At 36.4% G+C, this 15380-nt stretch overlaps 1 protein-coding gene across 5 annotated transcripts in view; it reads right to left on the bottom strand.

The window, feature by feature from the left end:
- IMMP2L (inner mitochondrial membrane peptidase subunit 2) overlaps positions 1-15380 on the bottom strand; it is a 961484-nt gene that overhangs the window by 709912 nt on the left and 236192 nt on the right. Inside the window, exon 5 of one of the 5 annotated variants that reach the window (XM_024991061.2) lies at positions 1-15380. This exon is cut by the window's left edge and continues 62767 nt beyond it. The exons of the other annotated variants lie outside the window; for them this stretch is intronic. Within the exon in view, the coding sequence (XP_024846829.2) occupies positions 15362-15380 (19 nt within the window). The 3' untranslated portion in view covers positions 1-15361. 5 annotated transcript variants of the gene reach the window in all.

Raw genomic sequence — 15380 nt, 5'->3', positions numbered from 1 at the left:
CATCTACAGTCCAAGGGGTAGCAAAAGAGCTGGACACAACTTAGTGACTAAGTAACAACATGTTCCAAATGTGATACATTGTCATTTCCAAAACAGTAAAAATTTACAGAAAAGCAGATTCAAACAGGACTCATCCTGCCTTGTGAGACAGACTGGATTGGCATAGGAGGTTAGGAAGCAAGTCAGAGGAGAGTTATCAGTGAACCATTAAAATTCTCATCATCTTTCACAGTTATATATTGTCCGAATGATCAGCCCTCAAGAATGGTCCCATAATCTGTTTCAAGGGTGACTATATTCTACAGGGATAGGTACTATTTTAAGCAAGAGTTTCAGTTCCAGTGCTGATCATTTAAAACCTAAGGTTACCTAAAAAGCTAAAACAGCATATAGCATAAAAAAGGACACAGAGCAAAGAAAGGTCAGAATGCCAGCTGAAGATATACTTCAGGGCCCTCTTTCAGGCAATGCACAAGGCCTACTGGGGAGTAACTAATGACTAATACTTCAGTTCAGTTCAGTTGCTCAGTCGTGTCCGACTCTTTGCGACCCCACGAATAGCAGCACGCCAGGCCTCCCTGTCCATCACCAACTCCCAGAGTTCACTCAGACTCATGTCCATCGAGTGATGGATGTCAGTGATGCCATCCAGCCATCTCATCCTCTGTCATCCCCTTCTCCTCCTGCCCCCAATCCCTCCCACCATCAGAGTCTTTTCCAATGAGTCAACTCTTCACATGAGGTAGCCAAAGTACTGCAGTTTCAGCTGTAGCATCATTCCTTCCAAAGAACACCCAAGGGCTGATCTCCTTCAGAATGGACTGGTTGGATCTCCTTGCAGTCCAAGGGACTCTCAAGGGTCTTCTCCAACACCACAGTTCAAAAGCATCAATTCTTTGGCGCTCAGCCTTCTTCACAGTCCAACTCTCACATCCATACATGACCACAGGAAAAACCATAGCCTTGACTAGACGAACCTTTGTTGGCAAAGTAATGTTTCTGCTTTTGAATATGCTATCTAGGTTGGTCATAACTTTCCTTCCAAGGAGTAAGTGTCTTTTCATTTCATGGCTGCAGTCACCATCTGCAGTGATTTTGGAGCCCAGAAAAATAAAGTCTGACACTGTTTCCACTGTTTCCCCATCTATTTCCCATGAAGTGGTGGGACCGGATGCCATGATCTTCATTTTCTGAATGTTGAGCTTTAAGGTACAGCATTTTATAGGCAGTAACAATGACTCTATAAGAAAATTGCTTCTATTTTTTATTTCATTTATATTTTTAACTTAATGAAACTCTTTCATAAGCTATTCATTACTGCTTATTTAGTAAAAGGTCTCTTTTAAAAAGTACCTTCATCACCACAGCATCCTCCAGCCTGAGAAGACATCTACTCAGAAAGAGAGGACACGCTATTGATCCTCAGGCGTAAGACTCCTGAGGCTTCACCAACAGTGCAATCACACCTGGCCTGCGCACTGCTGCAAAGTGGAGAACATCTGCTCGGGCAGTCATTTCAGGACAGAAGCTAATTCTACACTATGAATCCAAACAGGCCCAGGCCCTCACACTGCCCTGTCATTCATTCACCTCAGACAATGTCATCACCTTTACACATCCACCTTCTCAACCAAATCAGAAACTTAGGAGTCATCTCTGCCTCTCCTTCATCCCACAGTCAGAATTTTTGGTAGCTCTATTGTCTCTTCACTTGCCTCCAACTGACTGTCTTAGTGTTTACTTAAGTGTTTCTAACTCAGGTTATTTGATCAGTTTCCTAACTGGCTTCTCTACCTCTGGTTTTACGAGCCAAAAATTCATGTCCTAAAACATGGCCAGAGTAATCTTCCTAAAACTTTTAAGCAGTTCCCCATCACCTTCAGATCAAGTTCAAACCCATTAGCACAGCTCACAAGGTCGTTTATGATCTCTTTATTCTCAAGCCTCCTCTCTTACCACTGCCACTTTTCATATGGCACAATACTAAAATATTTGAAGTACTTCGACTGATAATATATCGAGAACAATCCATACCCTCTCAGCAGCAGGTCCCACATTGCTCATTCCCTAGTTTCATTCAGTTTGTAGCCCTCCAGGAAATGTTCTCAGACCTCTCACATTTGACCCATCTATGTAAGGACCCTGAAATTACAATTATCACACTATATTGTATTGTTCACATTTTTTCCTCCCGTCCCCTACCCAGGCTAAAAAGGAGAAATGACCTTATCCATGTATGTTTGGAACACATGATACTCTCAATATTTACTGAATAAAAAAATACATAAATAAACATAGGGATGGGAGGATAGGCAAATCTGCGCTTCCTTCAAGAAAAAAAAATGGCTACCAAATGTACATGGACTAGGCTATGCTACTCCACCCGAAGAAGAAAATAACAACTAAGAGTTTGCCAGAAATTGCATGACATTCCTACTGATTCCACCAAAGTTTTCTGATGGAGAAGCTACGGAAGGATGCTGGCCTATAGGTCTGCCTTATCCTTGTTTGTCTCCCATCATACCAAATAAGCACCTGTTCAAATTGTGAGAGTTTAAGTCAGCACCCAACTGGCTCAGTGTCAACAGATCAAAACCTCTATTGAAAGAAAGGGATTTTAATCAAAATCCTGCTTCATTACATGATTTAATCACTGCACACTGATTAAAAAAAATGACAGTAATTATAAAAAATGTTTTCCATCCATTCTGAGTGCTTCTTGGAAGCTCACAACTGCTCAGATCTCTGATTTGAGATAATGTAGTCAATGTCTTCAATGCAAATATTCTCGACTGGGGGAAAAAAAAAACTTACAAAAAAAAATTTTTTTTTCCTAAATGATTTGTCTTTCAGACTGAACTTCTCAGGTGTTTGTGACATATCCTGTAGGTGATATCCTCAAAAATTCTGCAAATGAATACTGTAGTCCTAAATCTAAAGCTCAGGGTAACTATGTAACTCTGCCCTAAATCTTTAATTTCAGAAATCCTTTAATATAAACACCTGAATGTGGTTTTAAGTATCCTCTTAGACTCACTCTTTAAACTACAAGAATAATAGGAAAACAGTAACAGTTTATTTAATTAACAGGTGTAGAAATATACAGTAATTAGTACAGAAAAATTCATCATGCCTTTTCAAATTTCCGTAAAACATTTCTAAGACTTTACTTTCATCTTTGCCTTTGTGACTAAGTAACTTACCTTAAAATACCTTCAGTTATGATGATATAAATCCCTAATCCTAAAATGCCTGTGTTAAACTGAAAGCATAGTATGTCGCATTCTTCATTCACTGTACTTATAGTACTTGCCTCCATTTTTGAACCTTATAATTTCTGCAACAGAAAACAATGCTCAGAAACATCCTTGTAGGAATGTAAGATAAAGGCTTCCAATTTGTAGTTCTTCCCGCATAATTAGACCTGAACATGGACACTATGACTCTGGGACTTGATATCTACCAAGCAGTTACTAATAAATAAAAAAGTGTCACAGAAATTCCTTTATGCCTGACCCACTAGGATAGTACATGACAAGATAAAAGATTCGAAATAAATATTCACTGAACTCAAATTAACCCCCAGACCCAATAGATGCAGGGTTTTAGTTTACATTGTAAAGACATTCAAACCTGAAGAAAATACAAGCATAACTTTAGCATAATTTTATAATGGATTATGCAGACAGAAATCAGTCACTTTTTCCTCCAAATGAATGAAATGCTAAGGCAGAAGGAGATAACAAAATAATTCTGGGATATAGTCAGATTTGAAACCAAAGGAGAGAAATCTCCAGGTGCCAAAAATGAAGAAGGAACTCAAACTCTGGTTGGTAATAGGAACTGAATCCAAAAATTAAAGCTATGGTTTTTCCAATAGTCATGTATGGATGTGAGAGTTGGATTATAAAGAAAGCTGAGCACCAAAGAATTGATGCTTTTGAACTGTGGTGTTGGAGAAGACTCTTGAGAGGCCCCCGGACTGCAAGGAGATCCAACCAGTCCATCCTAAAGGAAATCAGTCCTGAATATTCATTGGAAGGACTGATGCTGAAGCTGAAACTCCAATATTTGGCCACCTTATGCGAAGAACTGACTCACTGGAAAAGACCCTGATGCTGAGAAAGCTTGAAGGCAGGAGGAGAAGGGGACAATAGAGGATGAGATGGTTGGATGGCATCAGTGACTCAGTGGACACGAGTTTGAGCAAATTCCAGGAATTGGTGATGGACAGGGAAGCATGGTATGCTTCAGTCCATGGGGTCACAAAGAGTCGGACATGACTGAGTGACTGGACTGAACTGATCCCAATAGAGGCTATTTTAACTTTATAAACCTTATTTTATTACACTTTGCTTTATTATGAGCTTCACTGGTTGCTCAGATGGTAAAGAATCTGCCTGCAATGCTGGAGACCTGGGTTTGATCCCTGGATTGGGAAGACACCCTGGAGAAGAGCATGGCAACCCACTCCAGTATTCTTGCCTGGAGAATCCCTATGGACAGAGGAACCTGGGGGGCTACAGTCCTTGGGGCCACAAAGAGTCAGACACAACTGAGTGACTAAGCACATAATCCTTTTGCTTTATTTGACTTCCTAGATATTATGTTTTCAACAAACTGAAGGTTTGTGGAAACTCTTTTCAAGAAGTCTATTGGTGCCACTTTTTCCAATAGAATTACATTTTTAATTAAGGTATGTATATTAGCTTTAGTCATAAGGCTATTGGACACTTAACAGACTAACAGTATAATATAAACATAACCTTCCTATGCACTGGGAAATGAAGAAGTTTTTGTGACTTTTAATCTGTAATGTATATAAATCTTCTTTATCTACCTCTATTTAACTTTGCATATCCTTTCTTTTCTTCCTTTCCTCTCAACGTATTTGTTAGGCTTATTTTCATTGTTTTATTCTCCACTTGGCATCTTGCTTTGGTTTTGTTTTCCAGTTTATGCTTTAGTTAGTTTTGTTCTTAACTGGTAGATATAATTTTTGGTTTCCTTTGTTTGCTGGGTCAATCTATTGTACGTTATTTTTGTTGCACTGTTTTGATTTTGCTTATGTGTGTGTGTATATGTGTATATTCAGTCACACTTTATATTGTTGTTATAAACCTCTGCCTCAACATTGTGCTTTTGCAGTTCTGTGGAGTTTTCCTTTTTTTCTTCTTCCTTTTCTTTTTAATTTTAATTTTTTAAACCTATTATTATTTTTTCTATATTTATTCCATTGTTTGTTTTTCCTACTGTTTCTTTCCCCTTACAGTGAATCTTTAATGTACATAAATCTTCTTCATCTACCTCTATTTAACTTTGCATATCTATTCTTTATCTTTTCTTTCTTTCCTTTCTTCTCAATATAGTTGTTAGTTTTGTTTTCATTGCTTTATTCCCCACTTGGCACCTTGCTTTAGTATTGTTTTCCAGTTTGTGCTTTAGTTAGTTTTGTTCTTAACTGATAAATATAATTTTTTATTTCTTTTGTTCACTAGGTCAATCTACTGTACTTTATTTTTGTTGGACTATTTTGATTTTGCTGATGGGTGTATATGTATATGTGTATATTCCATTATTTTAATTATTATTTGCCTGATTTTGTACCTGTCATTTGTCTGGGATTTACCTTTGGTTTCTCATTTTTGGGTATTTGTTTTAATCTCGCTTAATGCCATAACAAACCACTTGTAGAATCGTCATTCCTGAACATAGCTCAAACCCTGAGCCTTTGTAGTGGAAGCACTGACTCCAAGACCCTAGACTACCAGAGAACTAACCCTAGGGAGTATCAAAATAGTGAGAACTCACACAAAGGAAATGACTTGAATACAAGACCAGGCATCACCCAACCCTCATCTAAACAACAAACAAAACAAAAATACAAACCCAATCATCAGCAGACAGGATTACCCCCTCACTCAGCCTTGCCCATCAAAGGAAAAACAAACATTAAAAAACCCAGCACAAATCTCACCATATAGGAAGCTTACACAAACCACTGGACCAACCTTAGGAGGGCAGAAACCAAAAGGAAGAAAGAATTCAACCTTGAAGCCTGGGAAAAGGAGACATCGAACATAATACATTTTTTAAAAAGTAATGAGAACACTGAGAAATACTACACAAATGAAGGAACAAACCAGAAACACAGAAGTCCAAATAAATAAAGAGGAAATAGGCAAACTACCTGAAAAAGAATTCAGAATAATGATAGTAAAAATGACGAAAAACCTTGAAAACAAAATGGAAAAAATGAAAGAATCAATTAACAAAGACCTAGAAGACTTAAAGAATAAACATGCAGAGACAAAGAACACAATTACTGAAATTAAAAATACTCTAGAGGCAATCAGTAGCAGAATATCTGAAGCAGAAAAATGAATCAGTGAGCTGGAAGATAAAATGATGGAAATACCTTCCGAAGAGCAGAATAAAGTAAAAACAATGAAAAGAACTGAGGATAGTCTCAGAGACCTCTGGGACAATATCAAACCCACCAACATTCAAATTATACAGGTCCCAGAAGAAGAAGAGAAAAAGAAAGGGTATGAGAAATTTTTTGAAGAGATTATAGTTGAAAATTTCCCCAACATGGAAAAGGAAATAGTCAATCAAGTTTAAGAGGTGCAAAGAGTCCCATACAGGATAAACCGAAGGAGAAACATGCCAAGACACATACTAATCAAACTCACAAAGACTAAACACAAAGAAAGACTATTAAAAGCAGCAAGGGAAAAGCAACAAGTAACACAGAAGGGAAACCCCATATGCCTAACAGCTGATCTTTCAGCAAAAACTCTGCAGGCCAGAAGGGAATGACACAATATATTTAAGTACTGAAAGGGAAAAATCTACAACCAAGATTACTGTACCTGGCTAAGATCTCATTCAAAATTGATGGAGACATAAAAACCTTTTCAGACAAGCAAAAGTTAAGAGAATTAAGTACCACCAAAGCAGCTTTACAACAAATGTTAAAGGGACTTATATAGTCAAGAAATACAATAGAAGAAAAAAGATCTACAAAATCAATCTCAAACAAGATAATGGCATAGGAACATATATATCAATAACTACTTTAAATGTAAATAGATTAAATGCTCCAACCAAAAGACTGGCTGAATGGATACAAAAACAAGACCCATATATATAAAGACTACAAGAAACCCATTTCTGACCTAAAGACACATATAGACTGGAAGTGCAGGGATGGGAAAATATATTCCATGCAAATGGAAGCAAAAGAAAGCTGGAGTAGCAATCCTCATATCACACAAAATAGAACTGAAAGAATATTACAAGAGATAAGGAAGAGTACTACATAATGATCAAAGGATCAATCCAAGAGGAAGATATAACAATTGTAAATATCTATGCTCCCAACATAGGAAAATCTCAATACATAAGACAAACACTCACAGACAAAAAAGGAGAAACTGACAGTAACAAAATTATAGTAGGAGATTTTAACACCCCACTCACACCAATGGACAGATCACCAAAACAAAAAATTAATAAGGAAACACAAGTCTTAAATGATACATTAGATGAGATGAATTTATTGATATCTTCAGGACATTCCATCCAAAGAAAGAATACACTTTCTTCTCAAGTGCATATGGAACATTCTCCAGAATAGACCACATCTTAGTCACATGTCAAACCTCAGTAAATTTAAGAAAATTGAAATCATATCAAGCATCTTCTCTGACTAAACAATTGCCACAAAAAGAATTAAATATCTAGGAATAAACTTACTAAGGAGACAAAAGAACTGTACACAGAAAATTATAAGACACTAATGAAAAAATCAAAGATGACATAAACAGATGGAGAGATATTCCATGTTCTTGGGTAGGAAGAATCAATACTGTGAAAATGACTATACCACCAAACACAATCTACAGATTCAATGTGATCCCAATCAAATTAGCAATGACATTTTTCACAGAACTAGAACAAAAAAATTTCACAATGCATATGGAAACACAAAAGACCCCAAATAGCCAAAGCAGTCTTTTGAAAAAAGAATGGAGCTGGAGGAATCAACCTTCCTGACTTCAGATTATACTATAAAGCCATAGTCATCAAGACAGTATGGTACTGGCACAAAAACAGAAATATAGACCAATGAAACAAGATAGAAAGCCCAGAGATAAACCCATGCACCTATGGGTACTTTACATTTGACAAAGGAGGCAAGAATATACAATGGAGCAAAGAGAGCCTCTTCAATAAATGGTGCTGGGAAAACTGGACATCTACATCTAAAAGAATGAAATTAGAACATTTCCTAACACCATACACAAAGATAAATTCAAAATGGATTAAAGAGTTAAATGTAAGACCAGAAACTATAAAACTCTTAGAGGAAAACATAGGCAGAACACTCGATGACATAAATCAAAGCAAGATCTTCTATGACCCACCTCCTAGAGTAACGGAAATCAAAACAAAAGTAAACAAGTGGGACCTGATTAAACGTAAAAGCTTTTGCACAGCAAAGGAAACTATAAGCAAGGTGAAAGCACAAGCCTCAGAATGGGAGAAAATAATAGCAAATGAAACAACTGACAAAGGATTAATTTCCAAATATATAAGCAGCTCATACAACTCAATATCAGAAAGACAAACAGCCCAATCAAAAAGTGGGAAAAGACCTAAACAGACATTCCTTCAAAGAAGATGTACAGATGGCTAACAAACACAAGAAAAGATGCTCAACATAGCTCATTACTGGAGAAATGCAAATCAAAACTACAATGAGATATCACCTCACGCCAGTTAGAATGGCCCTCATCAAAAAGTCTACAAACAAAAAATGCTGGAGAGGGTATGGGGAAAAGGGAACACTCTTGCACTGTTGGTGGGAATGCAAATTGATACAGGCACTATGGAAGATTGTATGGAGATGCCTTAAAAAAAACTAGGAATAAAATCACCATATGACCCAGCAATCCCACTCCTAGGCATATACCCTGAGGAAACCAAAATTGAAGAAGACACATGTATCCCATTGTCCATTGCAGGACTATTTACAATAACTAGAACATGGAGGTACCCTAGATGTCCATGGAAAGATGAATGAATGAAGAAGTTGTGGTACAAATACACAATGGAATATTACTCAGCCATAAAAACAAACACATTTGAGTCAGTTCTAATGAGATGGATGAACCTAGAACCTAATTTACAGAGCAAAATAAGTCAGAAAGAGAAAGATAAATATCATATTCTATGCATATGTATGGAATCTAGAAAGATGGTACCAAAGAATTTATGTACAGGGCAGCAATGGAGAAAGAGACATAGAAAATAGACTCATGGGCATCGGGAGAGCAGAGGAGAGGGTGAGATGTATGGAAAGAGTAACATGGAAACTTACATTATCGTATGTAAAATAGATAGCCAACGGGAATTTGCTGTATGGCTCAAGAAACTCAAACAGGGGCTCTATATCAGCCTAGAGGGGTGGGATGGGGACGGAGATGGGAGGGAGGTCCATAAGGGAGGGGATATATGTATACCTATGGCTGATTTATTTTGAGGTCTGACAGAAAACAACAAAGTTCTGTAAAGCAATTATCCTTCAACAAAAGATAAATTAATTTAAAAAAATAGAAAAACTATAAAACTTATCAAGCAGCTGATTCTTGTTAACAGACACATGGATTTAAAAAAAAGAAAGAAAACAAAAAATAGAGAGCCCAGAAATAAACCCACACATGTAAGATCAAGTAATTTATGACAAGATGCAAGAATATTCAATGGGAAAAGGACAGTCACAATAAATGGTTTTGGGTAAACTGGACAGCCACTTGCAAAAGAATGAAACTAGACCACCATCTTATACCATATAAAAAAAATCAACTCAACATGGCTTAATGACTTGAATGTAGGACCTGAAACCACAAAACTTCTAGAAGAAAGCATAGGTGGTAAGCTTAGGTGGTAAGCTTCATGACAGCAGTCTTGATGATTATTTTAATCTGACTCCAAAACCAAAATCAATAAAAGCATAAATAGACAACTGGGATACCACACAAAAAGGATTCTGTGCAGCAAAGGAAATTTCTATCAACAAAATGAAAGCAACCTACTGAACTGGGAGAAAGTATCTGCAAATCATATATCTGACAAGGAGTTAATACCCAAAATACATAGAAAAGTCATACTACACAATAGGAAAAAAAGTGGCAGAGGGTGTGATTAAACTTTTTTTCCCCAAAAAAGCCACACAGCTGGCCAACAAGTTCATGAAAAGGTGCTCAACGTCACTAGTCATCAGGGAAATGCACAACGAAACCACCTTTAACATAGCACCTCACACCATCGTAAAGTGGCTACTATCAAAGGGACAGGAAATAATGTGTTGAACATGTGAATTAAAAGGAACCCTTGTGTGCTGTTAGTGGAATGTAACTTACTGCGGCCACTATGAAAACCAGTGTGAAAATTTCTCAAAATATTAGTAAGAGAACTTCTAGATGACCCAGCATTTCTACTTCTGGGGATTTATCCAAATAAAATGAAAGCACTAATTCAAAAAGATATATGTACCCCATGTTTACTGCCACATCATTTACAAAACATTTATAAAGATAATCTAATTGTCCGTCAGTGGATACATGGATAAAAGTGAAAGTGAAGTTGCTCAGTCGAGCCTGACTCTTTGCGACCCCATGGACAGTAGCCTGTACCAAGCCCCTCTGTCCATGGGATTTTCTAGGCAAGAGTACTGGAGTGGGTTGCAGTTTCCTTCTCCAACATGGATAAAGATGTGGTATTAATACATATACAAGCAGAATACCATTCAGCCATAAAAAAGAATGAAATCCTGCCATTTATGACAAACATAGATGGACCTTGATGCGATTATGCTAAGTGAAATAAATTAGAGTAACGCAAATACTGTATGTTATTACTTATATGTAGAATCTAAAAAGCTAAACAGAAAATGAAAACAACCTCAAAGATAGAGACTAGATCAGTGGTTGACAGAGTGTTATGTGTATTTGGAGTGGCAAGAGGGAGAGGGGGCCAGGGTGTATGTTTACTATTAAAAAGAATACTCAGCATCAACAATGACCTGTTTGCTAACAAAATGTACTTGTACTTTTAGAAAAGCAATAAAAGGTAAATAAGCTGAAGTTGAAGTACCAAAAAATAACATATTAAAGATATTTTTGGAATACTGTGAATCTACTGGAACAACTGCTCAGCATTTGGTTGCTTCACCATCTTTTTTCTTTTTAAATCAAATGAGTCTAGAATAATCCTGTCATATAAATGAAAGCATTAATTGAAATTAATATGCAAATTATGGTGCCTGTGTGGGATGTCATTTCATTAATTTCAATTCACTGACATAATTGTGTTCTCTAAATATGAGTTTTGCAAATGCTATCCATAAAGAATGCAATATTTGGAGAATATCATTTTATTAGCACAAAATTCAACAATAGCTTAGTCAAAAGGAAAAAATAGTAATCTGAGATTTTCGTCATAAAATAATTTACATGCATATTTATAGATATATATTACTTGAGCTAACTAAGGTTTTTTTAATAAATATTTATTTATTTTTAAAGGAACACCAGTTACTTTAGATTCAGGAATGTAAAATAGGACCATTAAAAAATCTATTATCTTAAAATTATAAATATTAATTCTTAACATTTTGGTATACTTCACTTTTGTAGTCTTGTATGGAAATAGATACACTTTAAAAAAAATAAAAATATCAAAGAAAGCAAAACAACTATAATTCATATTCTACTTTTTCATTTAATATTATTATCAGTTCATTTCAATTTTATTTTATTTTTAAACTTTACATAATTGTATTAGTTTTGCCAAATATCAAAATGAATCCATCACAGGTATGCATGTGCTCCCCATCCTGAACCCTCCTCCCTCCTCCCTCCCCATACCATCCCTCTGGGTCGTCCCAGTGCACTAGCCCCAAGCATCCAGTATCGTGCATTGAACCTGGACTGGCATCTCGTTTCATACATGATATTTTACATGTTTCAATGCCATTCTCCCAAATCTTCCCACTCTCTCCCTCTCCCACAGAGTCCATAAGACTGTTCCATACATCAGCATCACTTTTGCTGTCTCGTACACAGGGTTGTTGTTATCATCTTTCTAAATTCCATATATATGCGTTAGTATACGGTATTGGTGTTTTTCCTTCTGGCTTACTTCACTCTGTATAATAGGCTCCAGTTTCATCCACCTCATTAGAACTGATTCAAATGTATTCTTTTTAATGGCTGAGTAATACTCCATTGTGTATATGTACCACAGCTTTCTTATCCATTTATCTGCTGATGGACATCTAGGTTGCTTCCATGTCCTGGCTATTATAAACAGTGCTGCGATGAACATTGGGGCTTCACAGCTGAATTCTACCAAAAATTTAGAGAAGAGCTAACACCTATCCTGCTCAAACTCTTCCAGAAAATTGCAGAGGAAGGTAAACTTCCAAACTCATTCTATGAGGCCACCATTACCATAATACCAAAACCTGACAAAGATCCCACAAAAAAAGAAAACTACAGGCCAATATCACTGATGAACATAGATGCAAAAATCCTTAACAAAATTCTAGCAACCAGAATCCAGCAACACATTAAAAAGATCATACACCATGACCAACTGGGCTTTATCCCAGGGATGCAAGGATTCTTCAATATCCGCAAATCAATCAATGTAATACACCACATTAACAAATGGAAAAATAAAAACCATATGATTATCTCAATAGATGCAGAGAAAGCCTTTGACAAAATTCAACACCCATTTATGATAAAAACTCTCCAGAAAGCAGGAATAGAAGGAACATACCTCAACATAATAAAAGCTATATATGACAAACCCACAGCAAACATTATCCTCAATGGTGAAAAATTGAAAGCATTTCCTCTAAAGTCAGGAACAAGACAAGGGTGCCCACTTTCACCATTACTATTCAACATAGTTTTGGAAGTTTTGGCCACAGCAATCAGAGCAGAAAAAGAAATAAAAGGAATCCAAATTGGAAAAGAAGAAGCAAAACTCTCACTATTTGCAGATGACATGATCCTCTACATAGAAAACCCTAAAGACTCCACCAGAAAATTACTAGAACTAATCAATGACTATAGTAAAGTTGCAGGATATAAAATCAACACACAGAAATCCCTTGCATTCCTATACACTAATAATGAGAAAACAGAAAGAGAAATTCAGGAAACAATTCCATTCACCATTGCAACGGAAAGAATAAAATACTTAGGAATATATCTACCTAAAGAAACTAAAGACCTATATATAGAAAACTATAAAACACTGGTGAAAGAAATCAAAGAGGACACTAATAGATGGAGAAATATACCATGTTCATGGATTGGAAGAATCAATATAGTGAAAATGAGTATACTACCCAAAGCAATCTATAGATTCAATGCAATCCCTATCAAGCTACCAACAGTATTCTTCACAGAGCTAGAACAAATAATTTCACAATTTGTATGGAAATACAAAAAACCTCGAATAGCCAAAGCGATCTTGAGAAAGAAGAATGGAACTGGAGGTATCAGTTCATTTCAGTTCAGTCGCTCAGTCGTGTCCGACTCTTTGCGACCCCATGAATTGCAACATGCCAGGCCTCCCTGTCCATCAGCAACTTCTGGAGTTCACTCAAACTCATGTCCATTGAGTCGGTGATGCCATCCAGCCATCTCATCCTCTGTCGTCCCCTTCTCCTCCTGCCCCCAATCCCTCCCAGCATCAGAATCTTTTCCAATGAGTCAACTCTTTGCATGAGGTGGCCAAAGTATTGGAGTTTCAGCTTCAGCATCAGTCCTTCCAATGAACACCCAGGACTGATTTCATTTAGAATGGACTGGTTGGATCTCCTTGCAGTCCAAGGGACTCCCAAGAGTCTTCTCCAACACCACAGTTCAAAAGCATCAATTCTTTGGCACTCAGCTTTCTTCACAGTCCAACTCTCACATCCATACATGACCACTGGAAAAACCATAGCCTTGACTAGATGGACCTTTGTTGGCAAAGTCATGTCTCTGCTTTTTAATATGCTAACTAGGTTAGTCATAACTTTTCTTCCAATTTACCACAATTTATTTTACTAGTGAATAAATCCCAACATCATTTTAAATAAATACACACTGTTAAGCATTTGTACCTACCAAAATATTTTTAACCATTCTATGATTTTTTTGGTGTTTATGTTTTTGTTTTAATATTTTAGTATTAGGAATCCTTCTGTAATAAAACACTTCATGTAATTAGCTCTCTGATTACTTCCTTAGAAAAAATTCCTTGAGGTGGAATTACTGGATCAAAGGCTGTTAATCTTAATGCATATTATCTAATCCCTTCTAAAAAGACTGAATAATCTTACATCCCCACTACAAGGATATAATTTCTAGTCCCTTGAACCCCTGCTCATACCAGATATCACTGTTCAGCACTGTCAATGTGGTAGGTCAAAATAGCATATCACAGTTGATTCATTTGCATTTCTTTATTATAAAGGTTGAACTCCTTGTAAAATTTTACTGTAGTAATAATCTACTGGAATTTGAATTTAAGATATAATGTAGTTTTGCCTATAACTGAATTGTGAGCAACAACTGCTATTTATAATTTATTATTGCTTGAAGTCACATACAGTGTGACATGCTGTGCTTAAATTATGTACAGTACTGTTTTTTTTAAATTATATTTCATAAAATCTCCCAAAGCAAATCAGAGTAAATGTCTTATCTCCTCACTTCTTTCATTCAGGTTTATACAAATATGAAGAAAATTATACCTAAAGTGTTTTTCACGTATTAGATATTTTTAAAGGAATTAGTCCATCATCGGGCTTCCCTTGTGGCTCAACTGGTAAAGAATTTGCCTGAAATGCCGGAGACCTGGGTTCGATCCCTGGGTTAGGAAAATCCCCTGGCGAATGTACTGGCTACCCACTCCAGTATTCTGGTCAGGAGAATTCCATGGACTGTACAGTCCATGGGGGTCGCAGAGTCAGACATGACTGAGCAGCTTTCATGGTCCATCATCACCCCTCAATTAAGAATATTAATTAATATATAATAGTGAGACTATAAAAAAGAGTGCTTATCCAACAACTGTTAAATTTAATGAAAGTTTTTAAAATTTTTCAAAACCACAGAAAATATTTTAATGAAGACCAAAGGCAAGTAATAAAATAGCTCTTTATTTTAGACAAAGTTACAATAGTTCCAAAACTGTAATGTGTAATCTCCCTCCAGAAGGAAAGGTTCCAAGATGGTTCCGTTTTCCATTGTCTTCTCTACTGCCAAATAAAGTCTCATAGCCATATTTAATTTCCAGTAATATCC

Source organism: Bos taurus, chromosome 4, assembly GCF_002263795.3.
Source record: "Bos taurus isolate L1 Dominette 01449 registration number 42190680 breed Hereford chromosome 4, ARS-UCD2.0, whole genome shotgun sequence".
Taxonomy (NCBI): Eukaryota; Metazoa; Chordata; class Mammalia; order Artiodactyla; family Bovidae; genus Bos; species Bos taurus.
This window is presented reverse-complemented; position numbering and strand designations above follow the sequence as displayed.